The 18,335-nt window shown below is 41.7% G+C and overlaps 2 protein-coding genes and 1 pseudogene across 2 annotated transcripts; all 3 read right to left on the reverse strand.

The window, feature by feature from the left end:
* Positions 1-5,466: 5,466 nt before the first annotated feature.
* Positions 5,467-5,582, reverse strand: LOC149450510 (U2 spliceosomal RNA; annotated as a pseudogene).
* Positions 5,583-8,165: 2,583 nt separating this feature from the next.
* Positions 8,166-9,979, reverse strand: LOC149450511 (E3 ubiquitin/ISG15 ligase TRIM25-like). Its single transcript, XM_089691870.1, has one exon. The coding sequence runs from the start codon at positions 9,938-9,940 to the stop codon at positions 8,372-8,374; it is 1,569 nt and encodes a 522-aa protein (XP_089547996.1). The 5' UTR covers positions 9,941-9,979; the 3' UTR covers positions 8,166-8,371.
* A 2,184-nt stretch (positions 9,980-12,163) lies between these two features.
* LOC149450512 (E3 ubiquitin/ISG15 ligase TRIM25-like) lies at positions 12,164-14,051 on the reverse strand. Its single transcript, XM_089691864.1, has one exon. It carries the CDS (start codon positions 14,024-14,026, stop codon positions 12,458-12,460), a length of 1,569 nt encoding a protein of 522 aa, XP_089547990.1. The 5' UTR covers positions 14,027-14,051; the 3' UTR covers positions 12,164-12,457.
* Positions 14,052-18,335: the final 4,284 nt, after the last annotated feature.

Consider the following 18,335-nt stretch of genomic DNA (forward strand, 5'->3'; position numbering starts at 1 on the left):
GAGGGTAAAACAAATCTTAACGCCTAAGCACAATTTTGAAACTTTGACCCGTGTTAGTAAAACTGTCCATATCATCACAACTACTTCGTACATCCGGGTGGATTACAGTTGCAAGAAAAAGTATGTGAACCCCTTGGGATTACGTGGAGTTTTGCATGAATTGGGCATAAAATGTGCTCTGAATGTCATCTAAGTCACAACAATAGAAGAACACAGTCTGCTGAACATAATACTACACAAACTTTAGATGTTGCCATGGTTTAATTACACATAACATGTAAACATTCACAGTGCAGGGAGGAAAAAGTATGTGATGCCCTAGCTTAATGACTTCTCCCAGAGCTAATTGGAGCCAGGAGTGAGCCAACCTTGACTCCAATCAGTGTGATGATATTGGATGTGTTGCTGACACCTGTTTTGGGTTTACTGGTTTCAAGAAGCACTGTCTAATGTGAACCATGCCTCGCAGAAAAGAGCTCTCAGAAGACCTACGATCAAGAATTGTTGACTTGCATGAAGCTGGAAAGGGTTACAAAAGTATCTCCTTGAGCCTTGATGTTCATGTGTCCACGGTAAGACAGACTGTCTACAAATGGAGAAAGTTTAGCACTGTTGCTACTCTCCCTAGGCGTGGTCGTCCTGTAAAAATGACTGCAAGAGCACAGCGCAGAATGCTGCATGAGGTAAAGAAGAATCCCAGAGTGTCAGCTAAAGACCTACAGAAATCTCTGGCACATGCTAACATTTTTGTTGACACATCTACAATAAGGAAAACATTAAACAAGAATGGAGTACATGGGAGGACACCACGGAGGAAGCCATTGCTGGCCAAAAAGAATATTGCAGCACGTTTGAAGTTTGCAAAAGAGCACCTGGATGTTCCACAGCACTACTGGCAAAATATACTGCGGACAGATGACACCAAGATTGAGTTGTTTGGGAAGAACACACAACACTATGTGTGGAGAAAAAAAGGCCCAGCACACCAACATCAAAACCTCATCCCCACTGTGAAACATGGCGGAGGGAGCATCATGGTTTGGGGCTGCTTTGCTGCCTCAGGGCTGGACGGATTGTTGTCATTGATGGGAAAATGAATTCCAGAGTTTATCAAGACATTTTGCAGGAAAACGTACGACCATCTGTCCGCCAACTGAAGCTCCGCAGAGGATGGGTGATGCAACAGGACAATGACCCAAAGCATACAAGTCATTCAACAAAACAATGGCTGCAACAGCACAGAATACGCCTTCTGGAGTGGCCCAGTCAGAGTCCTGACCTCAACCCCATTGAAATGCTGTGGCATGACCTTAAGAGAGCGATTCACACCAGACATCCCAAGAATATTGCTACACTGAAACAGTTTTGTGAAGAGGAGTGGTCCAAAATGACTCCAGATCATTGTGCAGGTCTGATCTGCAACTACAGGAAACGTTTGGTTGAGGTTATTGCTGCCAAAGGAGGGTCAACCAAATATTAAGTCCAAAGGTTCACATACTTTTTCCTCCCTGCACTGTGAATGTTTACATGTTATGTGCAATTAAACCATGGCAACATCTAATGTTTGTGTAGTATTATGTTCAGCAGACTGTGTTCTTCTATTGTTGTGACTTAGATGACGTTCAGAGCACATTTTATGCCCAATTCATGCAAAACTCCACGTAATCCCAAGGGGTTCACATACTTTTTCTTGCAACTGTATACTGTGTCTTTTTTCAGGACTAATTGGGCGTTCATTTGGTGGTAAATGGGAATGGATAGCTCCTGAATTTTTTATTATCAAAGGAAAACTGGGCCAAAATAGTAAAAATAAATATATTTTTTTAAATTTTTCTGTGTTTCTTGCTACTACCGTAACATACTGCCAGAGAACAACCCAAAATAAATTCTCCAGCTCTTTACGATCGCAGCGATACCATATATGTGGAGGTTATTTGTTGTACCCGGAGTACGGCCCAGAAACAAGAGTGCGCATTTTGTTTTTTGTTTTCCTAAAAACACACTGACACTAACTGTCACTGATACCAATTTAAATAAAAAATAAAATCCTAACCTTTGACCTTGACCTTTGACCCTGACCTTGACCCAGACACTAACCCTGGCACTGAACTAGATCAAACCTTGATCTAGTTTTTTTTTTTAATTTTTTCTTTTATTCTCTAATATTTTATTATCTTTTTTTTTACAAACTTTTTTTTTCCTCTATGCAAGGAAGGTAAGAGATACAATGTGTCTCTCTCCTCCATTCATAAGAAAAAAAAAACAAGGGGGCCGGGCTGTACAATGACTGATCATTGTAATAGCCTACCAGAGGCTATCACAGCGATCATGTGACCCTGAATCGGCAGTCCCAGGTCCTGATAGTTAGAATAGGATCCGGGGCTCTCAGTGACACCGCGGTCTTTGTGCTGGGAATGCGTTGTGTGGTGCGCTCCCAGCAGAGGGACAGGTATGCAGATATGCGGCCCCACGGAAAAAGCCCGGTTCTGTGAGGACGCAGATTTGTGTGACGTCGGCAGGAAGGGGTTAAGCATTGACATCCACTTTGTGTTACCATTGCTTACTACTTGAAATTCTGTGCATCACTGACAATGGGCTGTAATCCCCCCTACTTGAGCATCACTAAGGTATTTCATACAACTGTACTAATGAATGATTTGGGCTATTGCCCCTTTTATTCTGTGCTGGGTGGTATTGGGGAGCATTATTGGTCTGAACCTAGGGTGTCAGATGGGATGAGGAGTTCAGAGGGTGAAGGCAGCACCAGAAGACAGGCACCGTCCAGCAGCTTCTAGGGGGGTGGCGCTACATTTGTGAATGCATGAAGTGGGGGATTATTCCCCTCCACAGACCCCCACAACCACTGGCCAGGGTTGTGGGGATGAAACCTTTGTTGTCATCAACATGGGGAAAAGGGTGCGTTACCAGAGGACCCTCCTGGCAAGGCATCCCCCCATTTTGAGGGTAGGGATGAGCTTAAGGTTATGTCTGAACCCAGGCCTTGATCGAACCTCGGCCTCCCACCACAGCTCCCCCAATACTCACCTGAGCGCCTTCTTGGTCCAACGATGTGCATGAGAGCCTCGACTGCCCCGGGACTCCTTCTCCTTATTGGCTGAGACATCAGTGAAATCTATTGGCTCCCACTTCTGTCAATCACAGCCAGTGAGCCAATGAGGAGGGGGTAGGGGGTAGGGCCAAGCCATGGCTCCAGGTGTCTTATGGATGCATAGAGGAAGGCTCGGGAGTGAGCTTGCGCCAGTGCCCCCGTAGCAAGTGGCTCCCTATTGGGGACACTGGTCAAGGAGGGAGGGGCAAGGAGCGCAGGTGGGGGACCTGAGAATCAGGACTGCTCTGTACAAAACCATTACAGAACAGGTAAGTATAACATGTTTGTTATATAAAAAAAAGCGGAACCTTTCATACCCCTTTATCAACCAGAGGCATCAATGACCCTATTCACTCACATGGCCGTGGAAGCACGGGATAAACAATGTTCAGAAATGTTTTACATTCTGTCACCAGAGCAGTAAAGTGTCATCATATAACTGGTGTGGCGCTGATCAGGGACACTGTCTGGTGACAGGATATAAAAAAAAATATATGTATATATATATATATATATACACAGTATACTGTATACTGTATATATACACACACACATATATATATATATATAAATAAAATTATTATTATTATATAATTTTAATTTAATTTATTTTTTATTTTTGATAAATGTTTGCTTTTTTTTAACATACAGTGACCAAAGCAATACAATTCTTTTTTTTTTTCTACACACACACTGTTTGTGATTGGCCCTGTCTGTACCATGTGATTGCTGTAACCAATCACAGAGCTCATCACAATGGTACACAGTGGATGATATGAAACAAAGCCATTCATTGTGTACAATTGTCATATGATCTGCTGTGATAGGCCACAGTGATCACATGCTACCGGCAGCAGGGCGGTGGACATAACAGGTGATAGATTGCACCGGAGTGTTGCCCATGGGGCTCCCACCCAGTCTATTGTAAGGGGCTCAGGATGCAGTACTAGATAATTGGGCAATGCCCTGTAGGCTGAATATAACTTTAACCGTAGCAATGTTAAACCAAATTGTAATGGATTTATTCGAGTTAAAGTATTGGCATCAACTAAATCGAGAAAATAAAGGTCCTTGTGTGCACACCATCCACACAGCCCCCATTAGTGGGTGAGCATATGTGTTTGTGATGAAAGGGTACCCCTGGAGGTGGCTATAATGTATTGGAGCCTTATTGTCAGTGTTGGGCAGCTTTTATTGGGGCCCTTCTGTAGGTGGTGTATGTGTAGCTGTCTCTTTTAGGGTGTGCAGTACATGGCTAGTGGGGTGCTGAACAAAGCAATCTCTATTGCCTTAACTGTGTTGGGATGAACACGGATGGTCAGCTCACCTCTCCTTGTACACAGAAATCTGATTCAGATCACTTGGCAATCTGCAGTTCTCTGAAGTCAGATCCTGGTGGCTCAGTGTCTCAGCTCTGGTGTAGTCACTCACACAGGAGCAGGTCTCTCCAGCATTTGATTCCGGCATGACAGGAGAACTCTCAGTCCCTCAGTCCTTTAGTCCTTTTTTTTTTTTTAAGTCCGCAAACGTGCAACTATAACGAAAAAACCCGTAAGTGTTCACAAAAAAAGTGCAAGTGCAAAACACCACACGAAAAAGTGCACTTAGGGGTGTGCTGTGTCCTACCCCTAAAGGGGCTTGGACCACTTACCCTGATCCCCCGGGGCACGAAGCTCCTGACGGGGACAAGGTTCCCAATTGGTCCTCCTGGCCAAAAGGCCTGGTGGACCACCGTTCCTTGTGTCCAGCCGAAGCCAGACACACAGTACTTGGTCAGGGGGCTCTCCCGAAGAAAAGCCCCCTAGGGATCAGGGGAGGAAGGAACCAAAAGGCCACACATCCTCCCCCTAGACTTCAGGGTAGGCCCGAGGACCCACACCCTCCATCCATGAAACACACACATAAGCGAAAGAAAAAGTAACAAACGTGGGAGGTGTAAATAAATAAAATAAATAAATAAATAGAAAATTAAAAAATGGTACCGTGCCAAATTGTGCACAGACCAGGCCCTGAGGCCCGTAGCAAAAATTGCCCTGGACTTAGCCAAAAGACCTGGTCCTTAGGGCGCTGTGCAAAAAGAGTGAAAAACAGTGACCATGTGCCATCTTCACACCGTGGGGTCCCACACCCAAGTGTTACTAGTGACACCCCTGAGGCGACTACTCAGGGGGCACTGAGTTTGCGGACTTTTTGCATCCTCAGCCCCTGGCCAGACCAAGGTAGATCCGTCCAAATCAGGAGGTACTGGGTCTTTCCAGTCTTCTCGGAGGAATTACTCCCGAGGCCCCAGAACGAATCATGGCGCTCCCCGGTTTCTGTCCCTCCGGTACTAGCCTTCCGGACCCCCATCATACCAGTGAGGGTACTATACAACAGCCATCCCCGCAAAGCTAGAATGGCCGGGAGCACCCCCACTGGACACTGATAAGAACAGATACTACACTTGATCTTAGCCAAAAGGCCGAGAAGCCTTTAGTCCTTGCTGTGGGCACAGGCACCCCAGCGATTGGACTGCACTTCTCCAGGTTCCCACACATGAGGGGCTCACGGTGGCTCAGGCTGTTGGCATGCCGGTGTGAGTGTGTATATAGAGAAAGTGTCAATTAATCCCTGGTGCACACTAGTGCTATGTGGGAAATGCTGCAAACCTTATATGTTCTCTGCACTGCACTGCATTTTGAGATCTGCTAAGGCTGTCAATTCAAAGTTAACGACACCCCAAAAGCAGATCTCTAACGCAGTGCGTTTGCCTGAACTGCAGTTCTAGTGATGCTAAAAAGAAGGTGCCGGCACGTGTTTGGTGCAGATGCAGGGTGATTTGAACCATAAAAAATTAACGGGCTCAAATCACACCACTCTGAATAGCAAGTGATTTGCACAGGAATGCAGTGCGATTCCCATGCGGTTTGCAGTGTGAATCTAAGCAGAATGGAAGGATTTTTGAGGCACAACTCACACAAAATATATTATATTACCATTTCATATACTTTATTCCAGAAGAATCATGAAGTTATAAATTCATTGAGAACAAAGCTTTCAGATAACCTCCATTTGCCATAATTATTTGTACATAATGTATCCATTTCCAGAACGTATGGTCATCTCCACCTCCACACATTCATTTCTACAAACTCCTCCCATTTTTATTCTATGACTGAACAGGACACGTTTCCTGGATTGGGATCCACTTCTTCAGGGAGAAGAATAATGGAGGATTGTTTAAGAATCAACACAACAAAATGTTCCAAAAATGAAGAAAACACAGAAATGTATAGATTGCTACATTTGTATACAACAATGTCAGAGTGCCCATGCTGTGGCTGCCTGGAAACCACCAGGGGAGGCGCTACACCATGATAGGAAATTCTATTGGGGGGACCAACACGGGGCCAAGGCTAGCCCCGCCCTCTAAGAGGATCCTTCTCTTCCATAGAAATGCTGGAAGGAGCCCCCTTCCATAGCTATCTTGTGTAACACGGGCAAGTACTAGAAAGAGGAGAATTCTAAGATGAAAGCAGAGATAGATTCAGAACATCCATGTCCTCCATCTCTAAAGACCATTTCCAATATCTCATAGAATCCAACATCGTTTCTTCACGACTTCCCGCCCACACCAATTCTCACATTCCCCCTACATGTACCAATCACCATTGTTTTACTAGAAAAAGACTTAGAACCCCTAAACATTATATATAGTATATCTATATGTGTACATATATATATATTTTTTTTTTTAAGTGGAGGCTGTAGAGAATAAAATGGTGGGTGTTGCGTTTCTTTTATGTCACATAGTATTCTGAGATTTTTCAAATGCAAATTTGGGGAAAAAGTACTTTTTAATTAATTTTAATGCAAAAAACCCCACAATATATAACCCAATTTTTGGTAATATATAAAAGGAAATAAAGACCTAACATGTCACGATTTAAAAGTGTGGACGCTTGTAGAATGGCGCCAAATGACGGTACCTAAAAATCTTCATTAGTGAGGTTACCAGTTTAGAGTTACAGAGCAACATAAATTTTTCTCTCGCTATGATAGATAGATAATAGATAGATAGATAGATAGATAGATAGATAGATAGATAGATAATAGATAGATAGATAGATAATAGATAGATAGATAGATAGATAGATAGATAGATAGATAGATAATAGATAGATAGATAATAGATAGATAGATAGATAATAGATAGATAGATAATAGATAGATAGATAGATAGATAATAGATAGATAGATAGATAATAGATAGATAGATAATAGATAGATAGATAGATAGATAATAGATAGATAGATAGATAATAGATAGATAGATAGATAGATAGATAGATAGATAATAGATAGATAGATAGATAGATAGATAGATAGATAGATAGATAATAGATAGATAGATAGATAGATAGATAGATAGATAGATAGATAGATAATAGATAGATAGATAGATAGATAGATAGATAGATAGATAGATAGATAGATAATAGATAGATAATAGATAGATAATAGATAGATAGATAGATAGATAGATAGATAGATAGATAGATAGATAATAGATAGATAGATAGATAGATAGATAGATAGATAGATAGATAGATAATAGATAGATAGATAGATAATAGATAGATAGATAGATAGATAGATAATAGATAGATAGATAGATAGATAGATAATAGATAGATAATAGATAGATAATAGATAGATAGATAGATAATAGATAGATAGATAGATAGATAGATAGATAGATAATAGATAGATAGATAGATAGATAGATAGATAGATAGATAGATAGATAGATAGATAATAGATAGATAGATAGATAATAGATAGATAGATAGATAATAGATAGATAGATAGATAATAGATAGATAGATAGATAATAGATAGATAGATAGATAATAGATAGATAGATAGATAATAGATAGATAGATAGATAGATAGATAGATAGATAGATAGATAATAGATAGATAGATAGATAGATAGATAGATAGATAGATAGATAATAGATAGATAGATAGATAGATAGATAGATAGATAGATAGATAGATTGATTGATAATAGATAGGCCACACCCATCCTCACTGACCAATAGGAACATGTTACTGTTACTCCAGTAATACTGTACAGGGATCAGTAATACATCTCAACTTTAGTTATTATGGAAACACCTGCAGGAGACTGAAACCCCGCCCACCACTATATACTATTGGATGAATATGAATTGAATTTCAATTCTTCGTCTGACATCACCAGACTGGGCGTAGTTCTTACATCTTCCCCCTCCCCCCACAGATCTTTATACAACCTCCCCCTACACCTACCCCAGCATGGAGGGGCTCAGTGAAGGTGGTGGTGAAGGTGTGGAGGTGTTGGATCGGGTCACACAGATCATAGAAGGAGATCCGCCCGGCCTCATAATCCAGATATATCCTGACTCTGTTACTGGAGGGATTGGGGGGTAATGGGGTCTCATCATTGTCATGTATCACTAAATACTGATTACCAATTCTCTCCAAACCCCAGGACTTGTTATTATCTCCAATCAATGACCCCTCTCCTCTCCTGGCTATACTGGGGTAACACATCCCGACTCTCCATTCATCTGACCCCCCGACATCCACATCCCAGTAATGTCTCCCTGAGGAGAACCTCTGACTGCTCATCACCTGAGAATACTGGAATCTCTCTGGTGTTTCTGGGTGATTCTGGTTTATATAGAACTTGGATACAGTTTTCCCGCCATCTGATATCTGTAGCTTATTACCAGCTGTGTTTCCATCCAGTAATATGTCTGCAGCCCCCTGTATATAGAAGGATACATTTACCCCTGTTATTATATCAGATAAACCTGTGTGTAAGACCCCCGCCACACCCAGCCCCCCTCCATCATGGAGGAGTTCCTCATGTCTCTCTCTGTCCTCATCATCTCCATCCTCAGTATCACACAAGTCACCTGTGTCTGATTCCTGTAGGACAGTCAGTGGATCCGTCATGTTACACATCTCCTCAATGTCACGCATCTTCCTGGACAGCTCCTCCTTCTTTATTTCCAGATCCTGGATGAAGATGGAGACCCGCTCTGTCCTCCCGGAGATGTCCCTCAGGACTCTCTTCTCCAGGTCTTCCAGACGTCTCCTGAGGTCTATAAACAGGGCAGTGACTCTCTTGGTGTCACCAGCTTCTTCTTCTTCTACTTTCCTCCTGTGTTCCTGCAGACTCTGGACTCTTTCCTCCATCTCCTCTCTCTTTGTCAGAAGTTTCTGCAGAACATTCCTCAGTGTCTCCTTCTTCTTCTCAGAAGCCCCATCCAGTGACATCATCTTGTGCCCTGTGTGTTCTCCAATCAGACAACAAGACACACAGATACAGGTCTCATCCTCAGTGCAGTAATACTCCAGGATCTTCTTATGGACGGAGCATTTCCTGCTCTCCATGGACAAGGTGGGGTCAGATAAGATGTGTTCTGGGGACTTTTTGTGGACTTTCAGGTGTTTATCACACAGAGAAACCTCACAGTGTAGACAGGATCTAACAGCAGGTACAGGAGAGTCCACACAGTAAGTACAGAAGACCCCGGAGTCCTCCTGACCTGGCTGAGCAGACAGGAAATTCTCCACTATGTTACGTAGTTTCATGTTCTTCTGCAGTGGAGGACGACCCGGAAACTTCTCTCTGCATTCAGGACAGGAATATCCTCCAGACCCCTCCTGTGTATCCAGCACACGACCAATACAGACCCGGCAAAAGTTGTGTCCACATTTCAGGGTCACAGGATCGGTATAAATGTTCAGACAGACGGAACTTTCCAGCTCAGCTCTGAGAGCAGAAGACGCCATCGCTGACAGCAGAAGAGAAACGAAACTGAAAGTCTCTGACACCGGATACTACACTTGATCTTAGCCAAAAGGCCGAGAAGCCTTTAGTCCTTGCTGTGGGCACAGGCACCCCAGCGATTGGACTGCACTTCTCCAGGTTCCCACACATGAGGGGCTCACGGTGGCTCAGGCTGTTGGCATGCCGGTGTGAGTGTGTATATAGAGAAAGTGTCAATTAATCCCTGGTGCACACTAGTGCTATGTGGGAAATGCTGCAAACCTTATATGTTCTCTGCACTGCACTGCATTTTGAGATCTCCTGAGGCTGTCAATTCAAAGTTATCGACACCCCAAAAGCAGATTGCTAACGCAGTGCGTTTGCCTGAACTGCAGTTCTAGTGATGCTAAAAAGAAGGTGCCGGCACGTGTTTGGTGCAGATGCAGGGTGATTTGAACCATAAAAAATTAACGGGCTCAAATCACACCACTCTGAATAGCAAGTGATTTGCACAGGAATGCAGTGCGATTCCCATGCGGTTCGCAGTGTGAATCTAAGCAGAATGGAAGGATTTTTGAGGCACAACTCACACAAAATATATTATATTACCATTTCATATACTTTATTCCAGAAGAATCATGAAGTTATAAATTTATTGAGAACAAAGCTTTCAGATAACCTCCATTTGTCATCATTATTTGTACATAATGTATCCATTTCCAGAACGTATGGTCATCTCCACCTCCACACATTCATTTCTACAAACTCCTCCCATTTTTATTCTATGACTGAACAGGACACGTTTCCTGGATTGGGATCCACTTCTTCAGGGAGAAGAATAATGGAGGATTGTTTAAGAATCAACACAACAAAATGTTCCAAAAATGAAGAAAACACAGAAATGTATAGATTGCTACATTTGTATACAACAATGTCAGAGTGCCCATGCTGTGGCTGCCTGGAAACCACCAGGGGAGGCGCTACACCATGATAGGAAATTCTATTGGGGGGACCAACACGGGGCCAAGGCTAGCCCCGCCCTCTAAGAGGATCCTTCTCTTCCATAGAAATGCTGGAAGGAGCCCCCTTCCATAGCTATCTTGTGTAACACGGGCAAGTACTAGAAAGAGGAGAATTCTAAGATGAAAGCAGAGATAGATTCAGAACATCCATGTCCTCCATCTCTAAAGACCATTTCCAATATCTCATAGAATCCAACATCGTTTCTTCACGACTTCCCGCCCACACCAATTCTCACATTCCCCCTACATGTACCAATCACCATTGTTTTACTAGAAAAAGACTTAGAACCCCTAAACATTATATATAGTATATCTATATGTGTACATATATATATATATTTTTTTTTAAGTGGAGGCTGTAGAGAAAAAAATGGTGGGTGTTGCGTTTCTTTTATGTCACATAGTATTCTGAGATTTTTCAAATGCAAATTTGGGGAAAAAGTACTTTTTAATTAATTTTAATGCAAAAAAACCCACAATATATAACCCAATTTTTGGTAATATATAAAAGGAAATAAAGACCTAACATGTCACGATTTAAAAGTGTGGACGCTTGTAGAATGGCGCCAAATGACGGTACCTAAAAATCTTCATTAGTGAGGTTACCAGTTTAGAGTTACAGAGCAACATAAATTTTTCTCTCGCTATGATAGATAGATAATAGATAGATAATAGATAGATAGATAGATAGATAGATAGATAGATAGATAGATAGATAATAGATAGATAGATAGATAGATAGATAGATAGATAGATAGATAGATAATAGATAGATAGATAATAGATAGATAGATAGATAATAGATAGATAGATAATAGATAGATAGATAGATAGATAGATAGATAGATAATAGATAGATAGATAGATAATAGATAGATAGATAGATAGATAATAGATAGATAGATAGATAGATAGATAGATAGATAGATAGATAGATAATAGATAATAGATAGATAGATAGATAGATAGATAGATAGATAGATAGATAGATAATAGATAGATAGATAGATAATAGATAATAGATAGATAGATAGATAGATAGATAATAGATAATAGATAGATAGATAGATAGATAGATAGATAGATAGATAGATAGATAGATAGATAATAGATAGATAGATAATAGATAATAGATAGATAGATAGATAGATAGATAGATAGATAATAGATAGATAGATAGATAGATAGATAGATAGATAGATAGATAATAGATAGATAGATAGATAGATAGATAATAGATAGATAGATAGATAGATAGATAATAGATAGATAGATAGATAGATAGATAGATAGATAGATAGATTGATAATAGATAGGCCACACCCATCCTCACTGACCAATAGGAACATGTTACTGTTACTCCAGTAATACTGTACAGGGATCAGTAATACATCTCAACTTTAGTTATTATGGAAACACCTGCAGGAGACTGAAACCCCGCCCACCACTATATACTATTGGATGAATATGAATTGAATTTCAATTCTTCGTCTGACATCACCAGACTGGGCGTAGTTCTTACATCTTCCCCCTCCCCCCACAGATCTTTATACAACCTCCCCCTACACCTATCCCAGCATGGAGGGGCTCAGTGAAGGTGGTGGTGAAGGTGTGGAGGTGTTGGATCGGGTCACACAGATCATAGAAGGAGATCCGCCCGGCCTCATAATCCAGATATATCCTGACTCTGTTACTGGAGGGATTGGGGGGTAATGGGGTCTCATCATTGTCATGTATCACTAAATACTGATTACCAATTCTCTCCAAACCCCAGGACTTGTTATTATCTCCAATCAATGACCCCTCTCCTCTCCTGGCTATACTGGGGTAACACATCCCGACTCTCCATTCATCTGACCCCCCGACATCCACATCCCAGTAATGTCTCCCTGAGGAGAACCTCTGACTGCTCATCACCTGAGAATACTGGAATCTCTCTGGTGTTTCTGGGTGATTCTGGTTTATATAGAACTTGGATACAGTTTTCCCGCCATCTGATATCTGTAGCTTATTACCAGCTGTGTTTCCATCCAGTAATATGTCTGCAGCCCCCTGTATATAGAAGGATACATTTCCCCCTGTTATTATATCAGATAAACCTGTGTGTAAGACCCCCGCCACACCCAGCCCCCCTCCATCATGGAGGAGTTCCTCATGTCTCTCTCTGTCCTCATCATCTCCATCCTCAGTATCACACAAGTCACCTGTGTCTGATTCCTGTAGGACAGTCAGTGGATCCGTCATGTTACACATCTCCTCAATGTCACGCATCTTCCTGGACAGCTCCTCCTTCTTTATTTCCAGATCCTGGATGAAGATGGAGACCCGCTCTGTCCTCCCGGAGATGTCCCTCAGGACTCTCTTCTCCAGGTCTTCCAGACGTCTCCTGAGGTCTATAAACAGGGCAGTGACTCTCTTGGTGTCACCAGCTTCTTCTTCTTCTACTTTCCTCCTGTGTTCCTGCAGACTCTGGACTCTTTCCTCCATCTCCTCTCTCTTTGTCAGAAGTTTCTGCAGAACATTCCTCAGTGTCTCCTTCTTCTTCTCAGAAGCCCCATCCAGTGACATCATCTTGTGCCCTGTGTGTTCTCCAATCAGACAACAAGACACACAGATACAGGTCTCATCCTCAGTGCAGTAATACTCCAGGATCTTCTTATGGACGGAGCATTTCCTGCTCTCCATGGACAAGGTGGGGTCAGATAAGATGTGTTCTGGGGACTTTTTGTGGACTTTCAGGTGTTTATCACACAGAGAAACCTCACAGTGTAGACAGGATCTAACAGCAGGTACAGGAGAGTCCACACAGTAAGTACAGAAGACCCCGGAGTCCCCCTGACCTGGCTGAGCAGACAGGAAATTCTCCACTATGTTACGTAGTTTCATGTTCTTCTGCAGTGGAGGACGACCCGGAAACTTCTCTCTGCATTCAGGACAGGAATATCCTCCAGACCCCTCCTGTGTATCCAGCACACGACCAATACAGACCCGGCAGAAGTTGTGTCCACATTTCAGGGTCACAGGATCGGTATAAATGTTCAGACAGACGGAACATTCCAGCTCAGCTCTCAGAGCAGAAGACGCCATCGCTGAGAGCAGAAGAGAAACGAAACTGAAAGTCTCTGACACCGGAGAGGAATGCAGTGGGGGAGGGGGGACACCCTCCTACACAGGGTGAGGCTGGGCTGGGTGAGTATTATAGGACACGGAGATCAGAGTACAGAAGGAAGAAGCTTTTATTGGCAGTAATCATGATAATCGCACCTCCCAACATTGCAGGACAGAGAACGAGGGAAAGACGGATGTGGGGAGACGTGAGGAGCACTAAGTGCATTGAGATGGGAAGTGGAGGTGACTACATGATGCTGAAAAGGGATTCGGTTCTATAGAGTCTGAGCTCACACTATACACTGCGTATACTGCAGCCTGTGTACCCCCAAAACATGTCTTCATTATTGCACCAACACCCCAACATGCAGAGAGTAATGGTGGTAGTCCCATTAGAGTCTGGATTGGGCCAAGGCTCCATATCCTGATGAAGGAAGGACCCTCCTCCCATCACTTAATGCCCCTACTGTATATCGCTACGAGACGTCAAGACGGCAATATCTTCATTGGCCAATGGTAAAGTTCTGGTCCCGGACCGCTACCCTTCTATCTGTTTAGCCAGGCATTTGGGAGAGGGGACAATGTCTCCCATCGGGGCACCAAGCCTACATTATATTAATCGCAAAGAAGGATAAGGGTCCTACCAAAGCGGGATCCTATCACCTGATATCACTTTTAAACATCAACATTAAAATGCCTTTGAAAATAATAGCATCGCCCCTCGCTCTCATCATGTCCTCACTCATTCACACGTCTCAGGTTGGCTTTATAAAGGGTAGGTCAGCTACCGCCAACATAGTTACATAGTTAGTCTGGCTGGAAAAAGACAAAAGTCCATCCAGTTCCACCATTTAAAAAAAAAAGTTATAATCTTACACTCACAGTTGATCCAGAGGAAGGCAAAAATCCCAGCAAAACATGATCCAATTTGCTCCTGCAGGGGAACAAACTTCCTTCCTGATCCCCCGAGAGGCAATCGGATATTCCCTGGATCAACTTTCCCTATAAATGTTATATCCAGTTATATTCTGTGTATCCAAGAAAGAATCCAGGACTTTCCTACAGCAATCCACTGAGCCGGCCACAACCAACTCTGGAGGGAGTCTATTCCACATTCTCACAGCTCTTACTGTGAAGAAACCTTTCCATGTTTGGAGATTACATTTCTTTTCCTCCAGACGTAAAGAGCGCCCCCTTGTCCTCTGTGATGACCTTGGGGTGAATAACTACACCGAGTTCACTATATGAACCACTGATGTATTATACATGGAGATCACATCCCCCCTTATGTATTATACATGGAGATCACATCCCCCCTTATGTATTATACATGGAGATCACATCCCCCCCTATGTATTATACATGGAGATCATATCCCCCTTATGTATTATACATGGAGATCATATCCCCCCTTATGTATTATACATGGAGATCATATCCCCCTTATGTATTATACATGGAGATCATATCCCCCCTTATGTATTATACATGGAGATCACATCCCCCCTTATGTATTATACATGGAGATCATATCCCCCCCTTATGTATTATACATGGAGATCATATCCCCCCTTATGTATTATACATGGAGATCATATCCCCCCTTATGTATTATACATGGAGATCATATCCCCCCTTATGTATTATACATGGAGATCATATCCCCCTTATGTATTATACATGGAGATCATATCCCCCCTTATGTATTATACATGGAGATCATATCCCCCTTATGTATTATACATGGAGATCATATCCCCCCTTATGTATTATACATGGAGATCATATCCCCCCTTATGTATTATACATGGAGATCATATCCCCCCTTATGTATTATACATGGAGATCATATCCCCCCTTATGTATTATACATGGAGATCATATCCCCCTTATGTATTATACATGGAGATCATATCCCCCCTTATGTATTATACATGGAGATCATATCCCCCCTTATGTATTATACATGGAGATCATATCCCCCTTATGTATTATACATGGAGATCATATCCCCCCTTATGTATTATACATGGTGATCATATCCCCCCTTATGTATTATACATGGAGATCATATCCCCCCTTATGTATTATACATGGAGATCATATCCCCCCCTTATGTATTATACATGGAGATCATATCCCCCCTTATGTATTATACATGGAGATCATATCCCCCCTTATGTATTATACATGGAGTTCATATCCCCCCTTATGTATTATACATGGAGATCATATCCCCCCTTATGTATTATACATGGAGATCATATCCCCCCTTATGTATTATACATGGAGATCATATCCCCCCTTATGTATTATACATGGAGATCATATCCCCCTTATGTATTATACATGGAGATCATATCCCCCCTTATGTATTATACATGGAGATCATATCCCCCCCCCTTATGTATTATACATGGAGATCATATCCCCCCTTATGTATTATACATGGAGATCATATCCCCCCCTTATGTATTATACATGGAGATCATATCCCCCCCTTATGTATTATACATGGAGATCATATCCACCCCTTATGTATTATACATGGAGATCATATCCCCCCCCTTATGTATTATACATGGAGATCATATCCCCCCTTATGTATTATACATGGAGATCATATCCCCCCTTATGTATTATACATGGAGATCATATCCCCCCTTATGTATTATACATGAAGATCATATCCCCCTTATGTATTATACATGGAGATCATATCCCCCCCTTATGTATTATACATGGAGATCATATCCCCCTTTATGTATTATACATGGAGATCATATCCTCCCTTATATATTATACATGGAGATCATATCCCCCCTTATGTATTATACATGGTGATCATATCCCCCCTTATGTATTATACATGGAGATCATATCCCCCCTTATGTATTATACATGGAGATCATATCCCCCCTTATGTATTATACATGGAGATCATATCCCCCCTTATGTATTATACATGGAGATCACATCCCCCCTTATGTATTATATATGGAGATCATATCCCCCCTTATGTATTATACATGGAGATCATATCCCCCTATGTATTATACATGGAGATCATATCCCCCCTTATGTATTATACATGGAGATCATATCCCCCCTTATGTATTATACATGGAGATCATATCCCCCCCTTATGTATTATACATGGAGATCATATGCCCCCCTAATGTATTATACATGGAGATCATATCCCCCTTATGTATTATACATGGAGATCGTATCCCCCCTTATGTATTATACATGGAGATCATATCCCCCTTTATGTATTATACATGGTGATCGTATCCCCCCCTTATGTATTATACATGGTGATCATATCCCCCCTTATGTATTATACATGGAGATCATATCCCCCTTATGTATTATACATGGAGATCATATGCCCCCTTATGTATTATACATGGAGATCATATCCCCCCTTATGTATTATACATGGAGATCATATGCCCCCTTATGTATTATACATGGAGATCATATCCCCCCTTATGTATTATACATGGAGATCATATCCCCCTTATGTATTATACATGGAGATCATATCCCCCCTTATGTATTATACATGGAGATCATATCCCCCTTATGTATTATACATGGAGATCATATCCCCCCTTATGTATTATACATGGAGATCATATCCCCCCTTATGTATTATACATGGAGATCATATCCCCCCTTATGTATTATACATGGAGATCATATGCCCCCCTAATGTATTATACATGGAGATCATATCCCCCTTATGTATTATACATGGAGATCATATCCCCCCTTATGTATTATACATGGAGATCATATCCCCCCCTGATGTATTATACATGGAGATCATATCCCCCCTTATGTATTATACATGGAGATCATATCCCCCCTTATGTATTATACATGGAGATCATATCCCCCCTTATGTATTATACATGGAGATCATATCCCCCCTTATGTATTATACATGGAGATCATATCCCCCTTATGTATTATACATGGAGATCATATCCCCCTTATGTAATATACATGGAGATCATATCCCCCCCTTATGTATTATACATGGAGATCATATCCCCCTTTATGTATTATACATGGGAATCATATCCCCCCTTATGTATTATACATGGAGATCATACCCCCCCTTATGTATTATACATGGAGATCATATCCCCCCTTATGTATTATACATGGAGATCATATCCCCCCCTTATGTATTATACATGGAGATCATATCCCCCTTATGTATTATACATGGAGATCATATCCCCCCTTATGTATTATACATGGAGATCATATC

Source organism: Staurois parvus, unplaced genomic scaffold (assembly GCF_062004578.1).
Source record: "Staurois parvus isolate SC_StPar_1 unplaced genomic scaffold, SC_StPar_1.0 ptg000573l, whole genome shotgun sequence".
In the NCBI taxonomy this organism is placed as follows: Eukaryota; Metazoa; Chordata; class Amphibia; order Anura; family Ranidae; genus Staurois; species Staurois parvus.